Below are 16,810 nucleotides of genomic sequence, written 5' to 3' on the forward strand. Positions count from 1 at the left end.
CCCCTTCTTTATGACCAGAATATCCAGCCCCCTTCTTTACGATCAGAATCATCCAGCTCCCTTCTTTACGTCCAGAATCATCCAGCTCCCTTCTTTACGACCAGAATCATCCAGCTCCCTTCTTTACGACCAGAATCATCCAGCTCCCTTCTTTACGACCAGAATCATCCAGCTCCCTTCTTTACGACCAGAATCATCCAGCTCCCTTCTTTACGACCAGAATCATCCAGCTCCTTCTTTACGACCAGAATCATCCAGCTCCCTTCTTTACGACCAGAATCATCCAGACCCCTTCTTTACGACCAGAATCATCCACCTCCCTTCTTTACGACCAGAATCATCCAGCTCCCTTCTTTACGACCAGAATCATCCACCTCCCTTCTTTACGACCAGAATCATCCAGCTGTCATAATCACAGCCACCTTGGCTAAGACGACGTAAATGCAACGTTGTGGCAACGTTATTAGGACGTAAAAATTACATTGTGGTTACGTTGTGTTAAGAGCGTGATGGCTTAGTTGGCATCCTCGGGAAGCCTTCTCTGTGGATGGGTTTTAAGGGCTCGCTGGTTTGCTAAGCTTTGTCCCCTCCGGTTTGGTTGAGTATATAGGGAATATTGAGGAGCTAGTCAACTAGAGCAAGGAATGTAAATCAGCATTTAACTATAAGATGAAGTCTCCCTGCCGTGAAGGAATGCAGGGAAAGTCCCTATATGTCCACGTACGAAGCCTGTGCATCTTTCCTCAACCATGACTTTTTTTTTACATTTATTAAACAGTTTATGAGTTTGTAAACGTGATAACCCAAGGTTATTGTTTTTTATTTATTTACAACAATGTAATTTTGCAACAATGTAATTTCATCATAAACTCTAGTTTAAGTTTAAATTTTAAGTTTAAGAGTTTAAGTTGAAATTAAATTGTTGCAAAGTCATTAGCATATTTATATTGATATAAAGAGCGTCCCAGTGCCTCGGAGCTTGTCACTGATTAATGAATGTTTCCGTTTACTGAACAATTTGTCAACTTTGAAGCACTTCGAGGTTATTTATAACCATAATACCCTTGAGTTGTGAAGATTACAACCATGAAAACACAATAAAGTTTTCATGGTGCGTAACACCCGTGTTGTGAGAGGTGCATAAGCCTGAAGAGTCAGCAATTTATACAGATTATTGTAAAAAATGGATTATATTGTCAAGCATACACACTCGTCAGCTGATTCAGACACACACACACACTCACACACACACACACACACACACACACACACACACACACACACACACACACACACACACACACACACACACACACACACACACACACACACACACACACTCACACACACATAGACGAAATGTTCACACGGAATAGTAACAGAACGAGGGGACATGGGTGGAAGCTTGAAACTCAGATGAGTCACAGAGATGTTAGGAAGTTTTCTTTTAGCGTGAGAGTAGTGGGGAAATGGAATGCACTTAAGGAACAGGTTGTAGAAGCAAATACTATTCATAATTTTAAAACCAGGTATGATAGGGAAATGGGACAGGAGTCATTGCTGTAAACAACCGATGCTCGAAAGGCGGGATCCAAGAGTCAATGCTCGATCCTGCAGACACAACTAGGTGAGTAAAACTAGGTGAGTACACACACACACACACACACACACACACACACACACACACACACACACACACACACACACACACACACACACACACACACACTGTTGAGAGGCGGGCCGAAAGAGCAAAGCTCAACCCCCGCAAAAACACAACTAGTAAACACAACTAGTAAACACACAATTTGTTTTCATTTAGAAACATTTAGAAGCATTTAGAAACTTGTGTAAGAAATCTTTCAGAACATTATATACCACATATGTCAGACCAATCCTGGAGTATGTGACTCCAGCATGGAGTCCATATCTAGTGAAGCATAAGACTAAACTGGAAAAGGTTCAAAGGTTTGCCACCAGACTAGTACCCGAGCTAAGAGGTGTGAGCTACGAGGAGAGGCTACGGGAATTAAACCTCACTTCGTTGGAAGACAAAAGAGTTAGGGGGGAACATGATCACCACATTCAAGATTCTCAAGGGAATCGACAGGGTAGATAAAGACAGGTTATTTAACACAAGGGGCACACGCACTAGGGGACACAGGTGGAAACTGAGTGCCCAAATGAGCCACAGAGATATTAGAAAGAACTTTTTTAGTGTCAGAGTGGTTGACAAATGGAATGCATTAGAAAGTGATGTGGTGGAGGTTGACTCCATACACAGTTTCAAGTGTAGATATGATAGAGCCCAGTAGGCTCAGGAACCTGTACACCTGTTGATTGCCGGTTGAGAGGCGGGACCAAAGAGCCAGAGCTCAACCCCCACAAGCACCACTAGGTGAGTACAACTAGGTGAGTGCACACACAAACACACACACACACACACACACACACACACACACACACACACACACACACACACACACACACACACACACACACACACACACACACACACACACACACACAACCGTGCCTCAGGGAGATAGGAATGCTACTGTGGAGGGGACCTCCACACCTCAGCTTTCATTTGCTGAAATACTTAAAACGAGCCCTGAAGCTAGGTCTGCCGTTAAGGAAGTTGCCATGGAAGTGGCTTCCTCTCAGGAAGCGGCTAGATGTACCAGCCGGCTGATAGAGAGAAATAGAGCAGTAGTAGTAGCAGGCATTAAAGAACAAACAGGGACCAGACCAAAGGAGCGGAGAGACAAGGACAAAAACATGATTAAAGAGATCCTTAAAGAGGTAAGGATGGAGGGAGCTGAGCGAAATGTTGAAAAGGTTTTCAGGCTTGGAAAGTACAACAAGGACAGAGACCGAATGATAAAGGTGGTTTTCATGAGCGAAATCGCGAAAGAGGAATTATTAGAAAGGAAGTGCTGTCTAGCAAGTGGAGAGAAGTTCAAAAGAGTATTCTTGCAGAGGGATATGACAAAGGAAGAGAGAATGCAAGCAGCAGACGCGAGGAAGGAGCGCAGGGAGAGAGAAAGGAATCAGGGAGCCACACCCCAGATCCCTACAATCCCAGAGGGAAACGGGGAACCCTCCTCAAACAGTGCATTAGCCACAGGGAGTGCGGCACCACCCCCTCATTCCACCCAACAGACACCCTACCTGCCCCAACCCCTGTCAGCCCCCCACTAAGTACCCACCTAAGGCACCCCTCTCCTCCCACTCACCCCCCTCCTCCCACTCCCCCCTCCCCCCAGGACCTCCCTTCTCCCCCATCCCCCAAGCCCTCCCTTCTCCCACATGCCCTTCCGTCCCTCCCACCCACAAGCCCTCCATTCTCCCCCACCCCCCTAAGCTCCCCACTCTCCCCCACCCCACCTAAGCCTTCCCCTCTCCACCACTCCCCAAAACCCTCCCCTCTTCCTCAACCACCTCAGCCTTTCCTTTCCCCCCACGCCCCCCAAGCCCTCCCCACTTTATTGCCCCCCCAAACCCCCCTTTCTCCCCATCCCCCCACCCCCCTCAACCCTCCCCCTCTCACCCACCCCCCCAACCCTCCCCCCTCACCCACTCCCCCTACCCTCCCCCTCCCCCCCTCACCCACTCCCCCTACCCTCCCCCTCCCCCCCTCACCCACTCCCCCTACCCTCCCCCTCCCCCCCTCACCCACTCCCCCTACCCTCCCCCTCCCCCCTACCCTCCCCCTCCCCCCTACCCCCCCAAGCCCTTCCTCCTCCACCAGTCTCCCCATACCAGATCCTCCCAGCTCCCGCTCACCCCAGACCCCACAGGTCCTCCCCAGAGGAGAAGCAGAAGAGAGTTAGTTTCAGGGCAATGTACTCGAACATAGATGGGATCACAAGCAAGGCAAGTGAACTAAGGGAAAGAGCACAAGAAGTGAACCCAGATGTATATGGACTCACTGAAACAAAACTCTCTGGAATCATAACGAATGCCGTGTTTCCCCAGGAGTACACAATAATAAGGAAAGAGAGGGAAGGTAGGGGAGGAGGAGGAGTGGCCCTACTCATGAGAAAGGAATGGAGTTTTAAGGAGATGGCTATCCCGGGCTGTGAGGGTTTCAGAGACTACATAGCAGGCACCATGACAATGGGAGGACCAAGGATAGTAGTAGCAGTAATATATAATCCTCCACCAAATGACAAAAGACCCAGTCAAGAGTACGAAAGCAACAACATGGCAGTTAACACTGTAATTGAGAGGGCAGCCTCTTCTGCCTGTAGAAATAGATCCCACCTGCTCATCATGGGGGACTTCAATCACGGCAGGATTGATTGGGAGAACAAGGAACCGCATGGAGGCGAGGATACGTGGAGAGCCAAACTACTGGAGGTGGCGACTAGAAACTTCTTAACCCAGCATGTCAGTGAACCCACAAGGATGAGAGGAAACGACGAACCAGCGAGACTCGACCTGGTTTTCACCCTGAACGACTCTGACATAAGAGAAATCAGTTTTGAGGACCCAGTAGGAATGAGCGACCACAGTGTATTGGTGTTTGAGTACCTGATTGAAGAAGGGTTATTGAACTCGAGAAGGGATACCGAAACCAAAAGGTTAGCATACCGAAAGGGAAACTATGAGGAGATAAGAAAATGCCTAGCAGATATAGCATGGGAAACAGAGCTCAGGGAAAAGACGGCCCAAGATATGATGGAATACATCACGCAAAAATGCAAGGATGCAGCAAACAAGTTTGTCCCAGTCCAAAAGGAAAACAGTGAAATGAAGATGAGAAACCCATGGTTTAATCAGAGATGTAGGCTAGCTAAGCAGCAAAGTAAAAGGGCATGGAGAAACTATAGGAATAACAGGACACTGGAGAGCAGAGAAAGGTACCAGAATGCCAGGAATGAATATGTTAGGATGAGAAGAGAGGCAGAAAGACAATACGAAAATGACATCGCAAGCAAGGCAAAGACTCAGCCTAAATTGCTGCATAGCCACATCAGGAGAAAAACAACAGTAAAGGAACAGGTTATGAAATTAAGGTTAGGGCCAGAAGGATTCACTACAAACGACAAGGAAGTGTGTGAGGAACTGAATAAGAAATTCCAGGAGGTCTTCACCTTGGAGCAAGGAGAAATCCCAGAGATAAGAGAGGGAATAGCTAACCAGGAACCACTGGAAGAGTTTGAGATTACCAGCGGGGAAGTAAGGAAGTGTTTACTAGAATTGGATGTGACAAAGGCTATAGGTCCAGATGGAATCTCCCCTTGGATACTAAAGGAAGGAGCAAGAGAACTGTGCCTCCCGCTCTCCATGGTGTATAACAAATCACTGGCAACAGGGGAACTGCCAGAAATTTGGAAAGCAGCTAACGTAGTCCCGATATACAAGAAAGGGGATAGACAGGAGGCACTGAATTACAGACCAGTGTCCCTAACCTGCATACCATGCAAGTTGATGGAGAAGATTGTGCGAAGAAAGCTAGTGGAACATCTGGAGCGAAAGAACTTTGTAACACAGCATCAACATGGATTCAGGGATGGCAGGTCCTGCCTCACAGGGTTACTTGAATTCTACGACCAGGCAACAAAAATAAGGCAAGAAAGAGAAGGGTGGGCAGACTGCATATTTTTGGATTGTCAGAAAGCCTTTGACACAGTGCCACACAAGAGGCTAGTGAAAAAACTGGAGATGCAGGCTGGAGTGAAAGGGAAGGTACTCCGTTGGATACAGGAATACCTAAGTAACAGGAGACAACGAGTCAGTGTGAGGGGTGAGGTCTCAGATTGGCGAGACGTTACGAGTGGAGTACCGCAGGGGTCAGTCCTTGGACCTATACTGTTTCTGATATATGTAAATGATCTTCCAGAGGGTATAGAATCGTTTCTCTCAATGTTTGCCGATGATGCAAAAATTATGAGGAGGATTGAAACTGAGGACGATAGTAGGAGGCTACAAGATGACCTAGACAGACTGAGTGAATGGTCCAACAAATGGCTGTTGAAGTTCAACCCGAGTAAATGCAAAGTAATGAAACTAGGTGGTGGAAATAGGAGGCCAAACACAGGATACAGAATAGGAGATGAAGTACTTAATGAAACGAACAGAGAGAAAGATCTAGGAGTTGATATCACACCAAACCTGTCTCCTGAAGCCCACATAAAAAGAATAACGTCTGCGGCATATGCGAGGCTGGCTAACATCAGAACAGCGTTCAGGAACCTGTGTAAGGAATCATTCAGAATCTTGTACACCACATATGTAAGACCAATCCTGGAGTATGCGGCCCCAGCATGGAGCCCGTACCTTGTCAAGCACAAGACGAAGCTGGAAAAAGTCCAAAGGTATGCCACTAGACTAGTCCCAGAACTAAGAGGCATGAGTTACGAGGAAAGGCTGCGGGAAATGCACCTTACGACACTGGAAGACAGAAGAGTAAGGGGAGACATGATCACAACCTACAAAATCCTCAGAGGAATCGACAGGGTAAACAAGGATAAACTATTCAACACTGGTGGGACGCGAACAAGGGGACACAGGTGGAAACTGAGTACTCACATGAGCCACAGAGACGTTAGAAGGAACTTTTTCAGTGTCAGAGTAGTTAACGGATGGAATGCATTAGGCAGTGATGTGGTGGAGGCTGACTCCATACACAGTTTTAAATGTAGATATGATAGAGCCCAGTAGGCTCAGGAATCTGTACACCAGTTGATTGACAGTTGAGAGGCGGGACCAAAGAGCCAAAGCTCAACCCCCGCAAGCACAAATAGGTGAGTACAAATAGGTGAGTACACACACACACACACCATGACAATGGGAGGACCAAGAATAGTAGTAGCAGTAATATACAACCCTCCACCAAATGACAGAAGACCAAGGCAAGAGTATGACAACAGCATCATGGCAGTTAACACTATAATTGAGAGGGCAGCCTCTGCTGCCTGTAGAAATAGATCCCACCTGCTCATCATGGGCGACTTCAATCACGGAAGGATAGACTGGGAAAACAAGGAACCGCATGGAGGTGACGATACATGGAGAGCTAAACTATTGGAGGTGGCGACAGGAAACTATCTAAGCCAGCATGTCAGGGAGCCCACTAGGATGAGAGGAAACGATGAACCAGCGAGACTCAACCTAGTCTTCATTCTGAACGACTCCGACATAAGGGAAATCGGTTTTGAGGCCCCAGTAGGAATGAGCGACCACAGTGTACTGGTGTTTGAGTATCTGGTTGAGGAAGGGTTATTGAACTCGAGGAGGGATACCGAAACCAAAAGGGAAACCGAAACAAAAAGGCATTCCGAAAGGGAAACTATGAGGAGATAAGGAAATTCCTAACAGATATAGCATGGGAAACAGAGCTCAGGGGAAAGACTGCCCAAGATATGATGGAATACATCACGCAGAAGTGCAAGGAAGCAGCAAACAAGTTTGTCCCAGTCCAAAAGGAAAACAGTGAAATGAAGATGAGAAACCCATGGTTTAATCAGAGATGTAGGCTAGCTAAGCAGCAAAGTAAAAGGGCATGGAGAAACTATAGGAATAACAGGACACTTGAGAGCAGAGAAAGATATCAGAATGCCAGGAATGAATATGTCAGGATGAAAAGAGAGGCAGAAAGACAATACGAAAATGACATCGCAAGCAAGGCAAAGACTCAGCCTAAATTGTTGCATAGCCACATTAGGAGAAAAACAACAGTAAAGGAACAGATTATGAAATTGAGGATAGGGGCAGACAAATTCACTACAAACGACAAGGAAGTGTGTGAGGAACTGAATAAGAAATTCCAGGTCTTCACATTAGAGCAAGGGGAAGTTCCAAAGACAAGAGGGAATAGCTAACCAGGAACCACTGGAAGAGTTTGAGATTACCAGTGGGGAAGTAAGGAAGTGTTTACTAGAGTTGGATGTGACAAAGGCTATAGGCCCAGATGGAATCTTCCCATGGATACTAAAGGAAGGAGCAGAAGCACTGTGCCTACCACTCTCCATAGTGTATAACAAATCACTAGTAAAAGGGGAACTGCCAAAAATTTAGAAGACTGCTAATGTAGTCCCGATATACAAGAAAGGGGATAGACAGGAGGCACTGAACTACAGGCCAGTGTCCCGAACCTGCATACCATGCAAGCTGATGGAGAAGATTGTGCGAAGAAAGCTAGTGGAGCATCTGGAGCAGAAGAACTTTGTAACACAACACCAACATGGGTTCACGGAGGGCAAGTCCTGCCTCACAGGATTAATTGAATTCTACGACCAGGCAACAAAATTCAGGCAAGAAAGGGAAGGGCGAGCAGAAAGCCTTTGACACAGTACCACACAAGAGGCCAGTGAAAAAGCTGAAGATGAAGGCAGGAGTGAAAGGGAAGGTACTCCATTGAATAAGGGAGTACCTAAGCAACAGAAGACAGCGAGTCACTGTGAGGGGTGAGGTCTCAAATTGGCGAGACGTCACCAGTGGAGTCCCGCAGGGTTCAGTCCTTGGACCTATACTGTTTCTGATATATGTAAATGATCTCCCAGAGGGTATAGAATCGTTCCTCTCATTGTCTGCTGATGATGCAAAAATTAGGAGAAGGATTAAAACAGAGGATGATAGTAGGAGGCTACAAGATAACCAAGACAGACTGAATGAATGGTTCAACAAATGGCTGCTAAAGTTTAACCCGAGTAAATGCAAAGTAATGAAACTAGGCAGTGGAAACAGGAGGCCAGGCACAGGATACAGAATAGGAGATGAAGTACTTAATGAAACAGACAGAGAGAAAGATCTAGGAGTTGATATCACACCAAACCTGTCTCCTGAAGCCCACATAAAGAGAATAACGTCTGCGGCATATGCGAGGCTGGCTAACATCAGAACAGCCTTCAGGAACCTGTGTAAGGAATCATTCAGAACCTTGTATACCACGTATGAAAGACCAATCCTGGAGTATGCGACCCCAACATGAAGCCCGTAGTATGTCAAACATAAGACGAAGCTGGAAAAAGTTCAGAGATGTGCCACTAGACTAGTCCCAGAACTAAGAGGCATGAGCTACGAGGAAAGGCTGCGTGAGCTGCACCTCACGACACTGGAAGGTGCAGATGTTTAAATCTGTGTAATTGCTTTGATCTAATTAATTCAGTTAATTTAGTTTTAATGTAGAGTTTCTTGCGTTTTATTATCAACTAAAAAAATCTATTATATATATATATATATATATATATATATATATATATATATATATATATATATATATATATATATATATATATATATATATATATATATATATATATATATGTCGTACCTAGTAGCCAGAACGCACTTCTCGGCCAACTATGCAAGGCCCGATTTGCCTAATAAGCCAAGTTTTCATGAATTAATTGTTTTTCGACTACCTAACCTACCTAACCTAACCTAACCTAACTTTTTCGGCTACCTAACCAAACCTAACCTATAAAGATAGATTAGGTTAGGTTAGGTAGGGTTGGTTAGGTTCGGTCATATATCTACGTTAATTTTAACTCCAATAAAAAAAAATTGACCTTATACATAATGAAATGGGTAGCTTTATCATTTCATAAGAAAAAAATTAGAAAAAATATATTAATTCAGGAAAACTTGGCTTATTAGGCAAATCGGGCCTTGAATAGTAGGCCAAAAAGTGAGTTCTGGCTACTAGGTACGACATATATATATATATATATATATAATATATTTTAGTTTGTCCTGGGCCCTTATCAAGTCCTGGACCCTTATCAAGTCCTGGACCCTTATCAAGTCCTGGACCCTTATCAAGTCCTGGACCCTTATCAAGTCCTGGACCTTTATCAAGTCCTGGACCCTTACATATATATATATATATATATATATATATATATATATATATATATATATATATATATATATATATATATATATATATATATATATATATATATATATATATATATATATATATATATATATTAAAAAGTAAGATTAATAATTCTAACACGAATTTTCTCGATCTTTCTTACGTTTCTTTTCACTGTTGATGGTAATTCAAAGATCAATTCTCCAAAATTCATTTTTATTTCTAGACTAGAAATAAAAATGAATTTTGGAGAATTGATCTTTGAATTACCATCAACAGTGAAAAGAAACTTAAGAAAGATCGAGAAAATTCGTGTTAGAATTATTAATCTTACTTTTTCGGTCATATTTAATATATATATAATATATATATATATATATATATATATATATATATATATATATATATATATATATATATATATATATATATATATATATATATATATATATATATATATATATATATTTTCCTCACAAATTAGGTCAAAGTTGTAAAAACTATCACACACACACACACATGATAGAGAAACAACAGGCAGCACTAAAACTAATTTTACTAATGGCTCCTGGTGATCACTGTGGCACTAATTGCTGTACCACTGCACCCGTTGCAACCTTTGTGATTTCCACAGCTGTGTGACGAAGAGTTTGTAAATACTCTGAGGTGTCTGGGACTTACTAATTATAATTGCCAATTAGTAGAGAAAACATGTCTGAAATTATCTGTTTGTATTACCTAATTGTGTTTTTAAGAGGATGTATTTTTTTTTTTTACAGCATGGGTTCTATTCCTGTATTTATTTACACTTACAAATTGGTCCAAGTCGATAAAAAGTATTATTAAGTGGTAATAACTAAGATTGGTTCAGTAACGTTGCCGAAAATAAGTAACCTATCTCACACATATAAGTGTAAAGTGACGGTGTTTTAGTTTGTCCTGGGCCCTTATCAAGTCCTGGACGCGTTATCAAGTTCTGGACCCTTATCAAGTCCTGGGCCCTTATCAAGTCCTGGATGCTTTATCAAGTCCTGGAGCCTTATCAAGTCCTGGGCCCTTATCAAGTCCTGGACCCTTATCAAGTCCTGGGACCTTATCAAGTCCTGGACCCTTATCAAGTCCTGGGACCTTATCAAGTCCTGGACCCTTATCAAGTCCTGGGACCTTATCAAGTCCTGGACCCTTATCAAGTCCTGGGCCCTTATCAAGTCCTGGCCCCTTATCAAGTCCTGGACCCTTATCAAGTCCTGGACCCTTATCAAGTCCTGGACCCTTATCAAGTCCTGGACCCTTATCAAGTCCTGGACCCCTATCAAGTCCTGGACCCTTATCAAGTCCTGGACCCTTATCAAGTCCTGGCTTTTTATCTAGTCAATATGTATTCACCTAGTTGTATTCACCTAATAATGTCTGCGGGGGGGATGAGCTCTGCACTTTTTATTTTTTTTACCCCCACACGTGGGGGGGGGGGATTAAAAAAATTAAATAATCCCTCCCCCCCCCCCACACACACAGGAAGCAGCCCGTAACAGCTGTCTAACTCCCAGGTACCTATTTACTGCTAGGTAACAGAGGGGGCATCAGGGTGAAAGAAACTCTACCCATTTTATTCCTGTTACAACCGGGGATCGAACCCGGACCCGAGGATTACGAGCCCAGAGCGCTGTCCACTCAGCTATCAGGTTCCCTTAAGGATGTGAATCCTTATCATGTCAAGGACTTGATAAAAGGGTCCAGGATGGGTCTAAACATCGTCCCTTTCCTATCACGTATGAGTTTGTCTCCATATCTATTTAAACATTAATTCTCAGCCTTCAGGGGCCAGATTCACGAAGCTTTTACGTAAGTATTTACTCACTTATACATCCTTCTTCAATCTTTGACGGCTTTGGTTACATTTATTAAACAGTTTACAAGCATGAAAACTTCCCAATCAACTGTTGTTATTGTTATAAACAGCTTCCTGGTGCTTCGGAGCTCATTAACTGTTTAATAATTGTAAACAAAGCCGCCAAAGATTAAGAAAAGATGGGACAGGTTCGTAAGTGCTTGCGTAACCGCTTCGTGAATCTGTCCCCAGAGTCGCTGCTTGACTAACCTCTTACTGTTGACCTGTTCGCTCTGCTCCCGCCTGACGGAGTTGTTGAAGGTCCAGGAGAAGGTGACGTCAGGAGGATTGGCGTCCACCTGACAGCTGACGTTCAGGGGCTCCAGGAGACCCACGCCCCTCAGGGAGGGACTGACAGAGCACCTAGGGGCGTCTACAGGGGCGGGAGGAGGAGGCGGGGAACAATACCATGTTACTGACGATCCACAAAGATGACGCTGAATGACAAATGTAAATATGAGTAATTTTGAATGTGTATATGTAGCATAAAGTTACTTAAATACTTACATATACGTTATACTTGACGTATAGTGAGCGGAGAGTCACTATACTGCACTATACTTGGAGTATAGTGCAGTACAGGAGAAACATTTTGACTTAAAGAGGCTCACTACCCACTACACTAAGTATCCCACTTACAAAAATCATTCACCATTTCTCTTACATTTGATAGTGATGTTGAGTGGCTCGCTGGTGGTGTCACCTTCCACGTTCGACGCCCGGCACTGGTAGAGTCCGGACCTCTCTCTGCGGACCTTCTGCAGTGCCAGAGTGGACTCACTGACGAGGACCCCGGCGGTGACGTTATGGGTCACCAGGTCCCCCTGTTGAGTACACACACACCAGGGGGTTAGTGCCCCCCCTGTTACTGCCTCAGTCAGGCGGTTAGTGCCCCCCTGTTACTGCCACAGTCAGGGGGTTAGTGCCCCCCCCTGTTACTGCCTCAGTCAGGGGGTTAGTGCCCCCCTGTTACTGCCACAGTCAAGGGGTTAGTGCCCCCTGTTACTGCCACAGTCAGGGGGTTAGTGCCCCCCTGTTACTGCCTCAGTCAGGGGGTTGTGTGGCCCCTGTTACTGCCTCAGTCAGGTGCTTGTGTGGCCCTCTGTTACTGCCTCAGTCAGGTGTTACTGCCTCAGTCAGGTGTTACTTCCTCAGTCTGGTGCTTGTGTGGCCCCTGTTACTGCCTCAGTCAGGTGTTACTGCCTCAGTCAGGTGTTACTGCCTCAGTCAGGTGTTACTGCCTCAGTCTGGTGCTTGTGTGGCCCCTGTTACTGCCTCAGTCAGGTGTTACTGCCTCAGTCTGGTGTTTGTGTGGCCCCTGTTACTGCCTCAGTCAGGTGCTTGTGTGGCCCCTGTTACTGCCTCAGTCAGGTGCTTGTGTGGCCCCTGTTACTGCCTCAGTCAGGTGTTACTGCCTCAGTCAGGTGTTACTGCCTCAGTCTGGTGCTTGTGTGGCCCCTGTTACTGCCTCAGTCAGGTGTTACTGCCTCAGTCTGGTGCTTGTGTGGCCCTCAGTTACTGCCTCAGTCAGGTGCTTGTGTGGCCCCTGTTACTGCCTCAGTCAGGTGTTACTGCCTCAGTCAGGTGCTTGTGTGGCCCCTGTTACTGCCTCAGTCAGGTGTTACTGCCTCAGTCTGGTGCTTGTGTGGCCCCTGTTACTGCCTCAGTCAGGTGTTACTGCCTCAGTCAGGTGCTTGTGTGGCCCCTGTTACTGCCTCAGTCTGGTGCTTGTGTGGCCCCTGTTACTGCCTCAGTCAGGTGTTACTGCCTCAGTCAGGTGTTACTGCCTCAGTCTGGTGCTTGTGTGGCCTCTGTTACTGCCTCAGTCAGGTGTTACTGCCTCAGTCAGGTGTTTATGTAACCTCTGTTACTGCCTCAGTCTGGTGCTTGTGTGGCCCCTGTTACTGCCTCAGTCTGGTGCTTGTGTGGCCCCTGTTACTGCCTTAGTCAGGTGTTACTGCCTCAGTCTGGTGCTTGTGTGGCCCTTGTTACTGCCTCAGTCTGGTGCTTGTGTGGCCCCTGTTACTGCCTCAGTCAGGTGCTTGTGTGGCCCCTGTTACTGCCTCAGTCAGGTGCTTGTGTGGCCCCTGTTACTGCCTCAGTCTGGTGCTTGTGTGGCCCCTGTTACTGCCTCAGTCAGGTGCTTGTGTGACCCCTGTTACTGCCTCAGTCAGGTGCTTGTGTGACCCCTGTTACTGCCTCAGTCTGGTCCTTGTGTGGCCCCTGTTACTGCCTCAGTCTGGTGCTTGTGTGACCCCTGTTACTGCCTCAGTCTGGTGCTTGTGTGGCCCCTGTTACTGCCTCAGTCAGGTGCTTGTGTGACCCCTGTTACTGCCTCAGTCTGGTCCTTGTGTGACCCCTGTTACTGCCTCAGTCTGGTCCTTGTGTGACCCCTGTTACTGCCTCAGTCTGGTCCTTGTGTGACCCCTGTTACTGCCTCAGTCTGGTGCTTGTGTGGCCCCTGTTACTGCCTCAGTCTGGAGCTTGTGTGGCCCCTGTTACTGCCTCAGTCAGGTGCTTGTGTGGCCCCTGTTACTGCCTCAGTCAGGTGCTTGTGTGGCCCCTGTTACTGCCTCAGTCAGGTGCTTGTGTGACCCCTGTTACTGCCTCAGTCAGGTGCTTGTGTGGCCCCTGTTACTGCCTCAGTCAGGTGCTTGTGTGACCCCTGTTACTGCCTCAGTCAGGTGCTTGTGTGGCCCCTGTTACTGCCTCAGTCAGGTGCTTGTGTGGCCCCTGTTACTGCCTCAGTCAGGTCCTCTCAGTCAATATTTCTCTTGTTACTCTCTCTTCTTCCTTATCCATGTTTTCTCTCACACTCTCCTTCTTACTCTTGTTTGGTCCGCCTCGTCTCCACAGTACAGGTTGTTAAGTGGTCTCCGGTCATTAGTGAAGGTACACGGGGCTGACGGCGATTAATCTCCCACCACTACGGCCCAATCGCTTCCTCACGTCCGCCCGTAATAGCTTCGCTCCCAGTCAAAATGTTCACATATAATATATATTATTTCTAATATATTATTTCTATGTGTGGCTGAAAGGTTCAGTGATCATGTCACGAATCTTGTGAGAGTTTCTATTGTTCTTCACCACTTGCGAAGGTAGTTGGGCAATCTTCTTTGCAGTTTTCTTATGACGTGAGGCAGGGAGGGAGTGGATAGACAGTGGATGGGTGTAGGTTCTGTACCTTAAGTGGGAGCAGGTGGTTGATCAGTCCAGCAACCAGGAGGCCTGGTCGACGACCGGGCCGCGGGTGACGCTAAGCCCCGGAAGCACCTCAAGGTAACCTCAAGGTAGGTGGAGGGGCGAGGTGTTGTGTAAGGTCGAGGTCATATCTCTAGGTCTGGGGAGGTGTTGGTCTGGAGGTCAGGTGGACCCAAGTGTAAACTGGCTTCCTGTGAGTGTTTAATATGCAGTGCTTCAGCTATGTCTAATCCTCTATGGTCTAAGTGTATGTGTTTATCTTCTCTGGTGGTGTGTCCAGGAGGTCTCGGTGATGAGTGAGATGAGTGAAGACAAGATGAGATCTTTTAAGAAGTGTTAGATAATACAACATTTAAATCTAGGGCATTTTGCTCCTCACGAGTATATAATGATTCAAGAACAGCTGGACTCCTAGCTCTGGCCTGATGCTGTATCATTCAGTAACTGTATTTTATATTTTATTCGACCTCTTATCAGTCTCATACCACCACTTGACCTTGTGTATACTCACATCATACACCACTCGACCTTGTGTATACTCACATCATACACCACTCGACCTTGTGTATACTCACATCATACACCACTCGATCTTGTGTATACTCACATCATACACCACTCGACCTAGTGTATACTCACATCATACACCACTCGACCTTGTGTATACTCACATCATACACCACTCGACCTAGTGTATACTCACATCACACACCACTCGACCTAGTGTATACTCACATCATACACCACTCGACCTTGTGTATACTCACATCATACACCACTCGACCTAGTGTATACTCACATCATACACCACTCGACCTTGTGTATACTCACATCATACACCACTCGACCTAGTGTATACTCACATCACACACCACTCGACCTAGTGTATACTCACATCATACACCACTCGACCTAGTGTATACTCACATCATACACCACTCGACCTAGTGTATACTCACATCATACACCACTCGACCTTGTGTATACTCACATCATACCACCACTCGACCTAGTGTATACTCACATCATACACCACTTGACCTTGTGTATACTCACATCATACGCCACTCGACCTTGTGTATACTCACATCACACACCACTCGACCTTGTGTATACTCACATCATACACCACTCGACCTAGTGTATACTCACATCATACACCACTCGACCTAGTGTATACCCACATCATACACCACTCGACCTTGTGTATACTCACATCATGCGACCACTCGACCTTGTAGGGATGAGGGTTGGCGTCTATCCTACACTCAAAGAATAGGTCGGTCCCTTCCCGTAGGTCGTCGTGCTCCAGGTTCCGGCCTAGGGATAGGTTCAGGATAGGCTTATCTGTAAAAAAAATGAAAAATACATCCATAAAGAATCATTTGAAGCCATTAATAGGATTCGAACCCGCACACACACACACACACTTGGGTACTCCGAAACACACGCCCCAAACCACTGCACCACACAACATGGCCCAAAAGGCTCTGCATCCTGGGATTCCACTGAATCCTCTAGCAAGTCTCGTGGCTTCCTCTTAAGCCCAATCGGTTTCGCGTATTGGCCCCATGTACTTCTGCCTGTGGTTGAGGGGTTGCTTGGGAGTACCCCAGTGTGTGTGTGATGGTTCGAATCCTCTTCATGGTTTTAAATAATTATCTCTTTGAACTATCGTGATTGTTCTATTTTATTCCCCATAATAAAGTCACTGTATTACAGTTGAATAAAAATATTGGATATTTTCAGCCCACTTTTATAGCTTTTACTATTAAAAAGTCTACCGGTGAAGCCTCTACCTTTGAAGCCTCTACCTTTGAAGCATCTACCTTTGAAGCCTCTACCTTTGAAGCCTCTACCTTTGAAGCCTCTACCTTTGAAGCCTCTAC

At 45.8% G+C, this 16,810-nt stretch overlaps 1 protein-coding gene across 1 annotated transcript in view; it reads right to left on the reverse strand.

Annotated features, from left to right (window-relative positions):
* Positions 1–16,810, reverse strand: part of LOC123751813 (nephrin) — a 222,638-nt gene that overhangs the window by 32,324 nt on the left and 173,504 nt on the right. Inside the window, exons 8-10 of the mRNA XM_069311033.1 lie at positions 16,138–16,268; positions 12,385–12,544; positions 11,931–12,093 (exon numbers count right to left, since the gene is read on the reverse strand). Coding sequence (XP_069167134.1) covers positions 11,931–12,093; positions 12,385–12,544; positions 16,138–16,268 — 454 coding nt within the window. The remainder of the gene's footprint in view (positions 1–11,930; positions 12,094–12,384; positions 12,545–16,137; positions 16,269–16,810) is intronic.

This window comes from Procambarus clarkii, chromosome 69, assembly GCF_040958095.1.
Source record: "Procambarus clarkii isolate CNS0578487 chromosome 69, FALCON_Pclarkii_2.0, whole genome shotgun sequence".
Taxonomy (NCBI): Eukaryota; Metazoa; Arthropoda; class Malacostraca; order Decapoda; family Cambaridae; genus Procambarus; species Procambarus clarkii.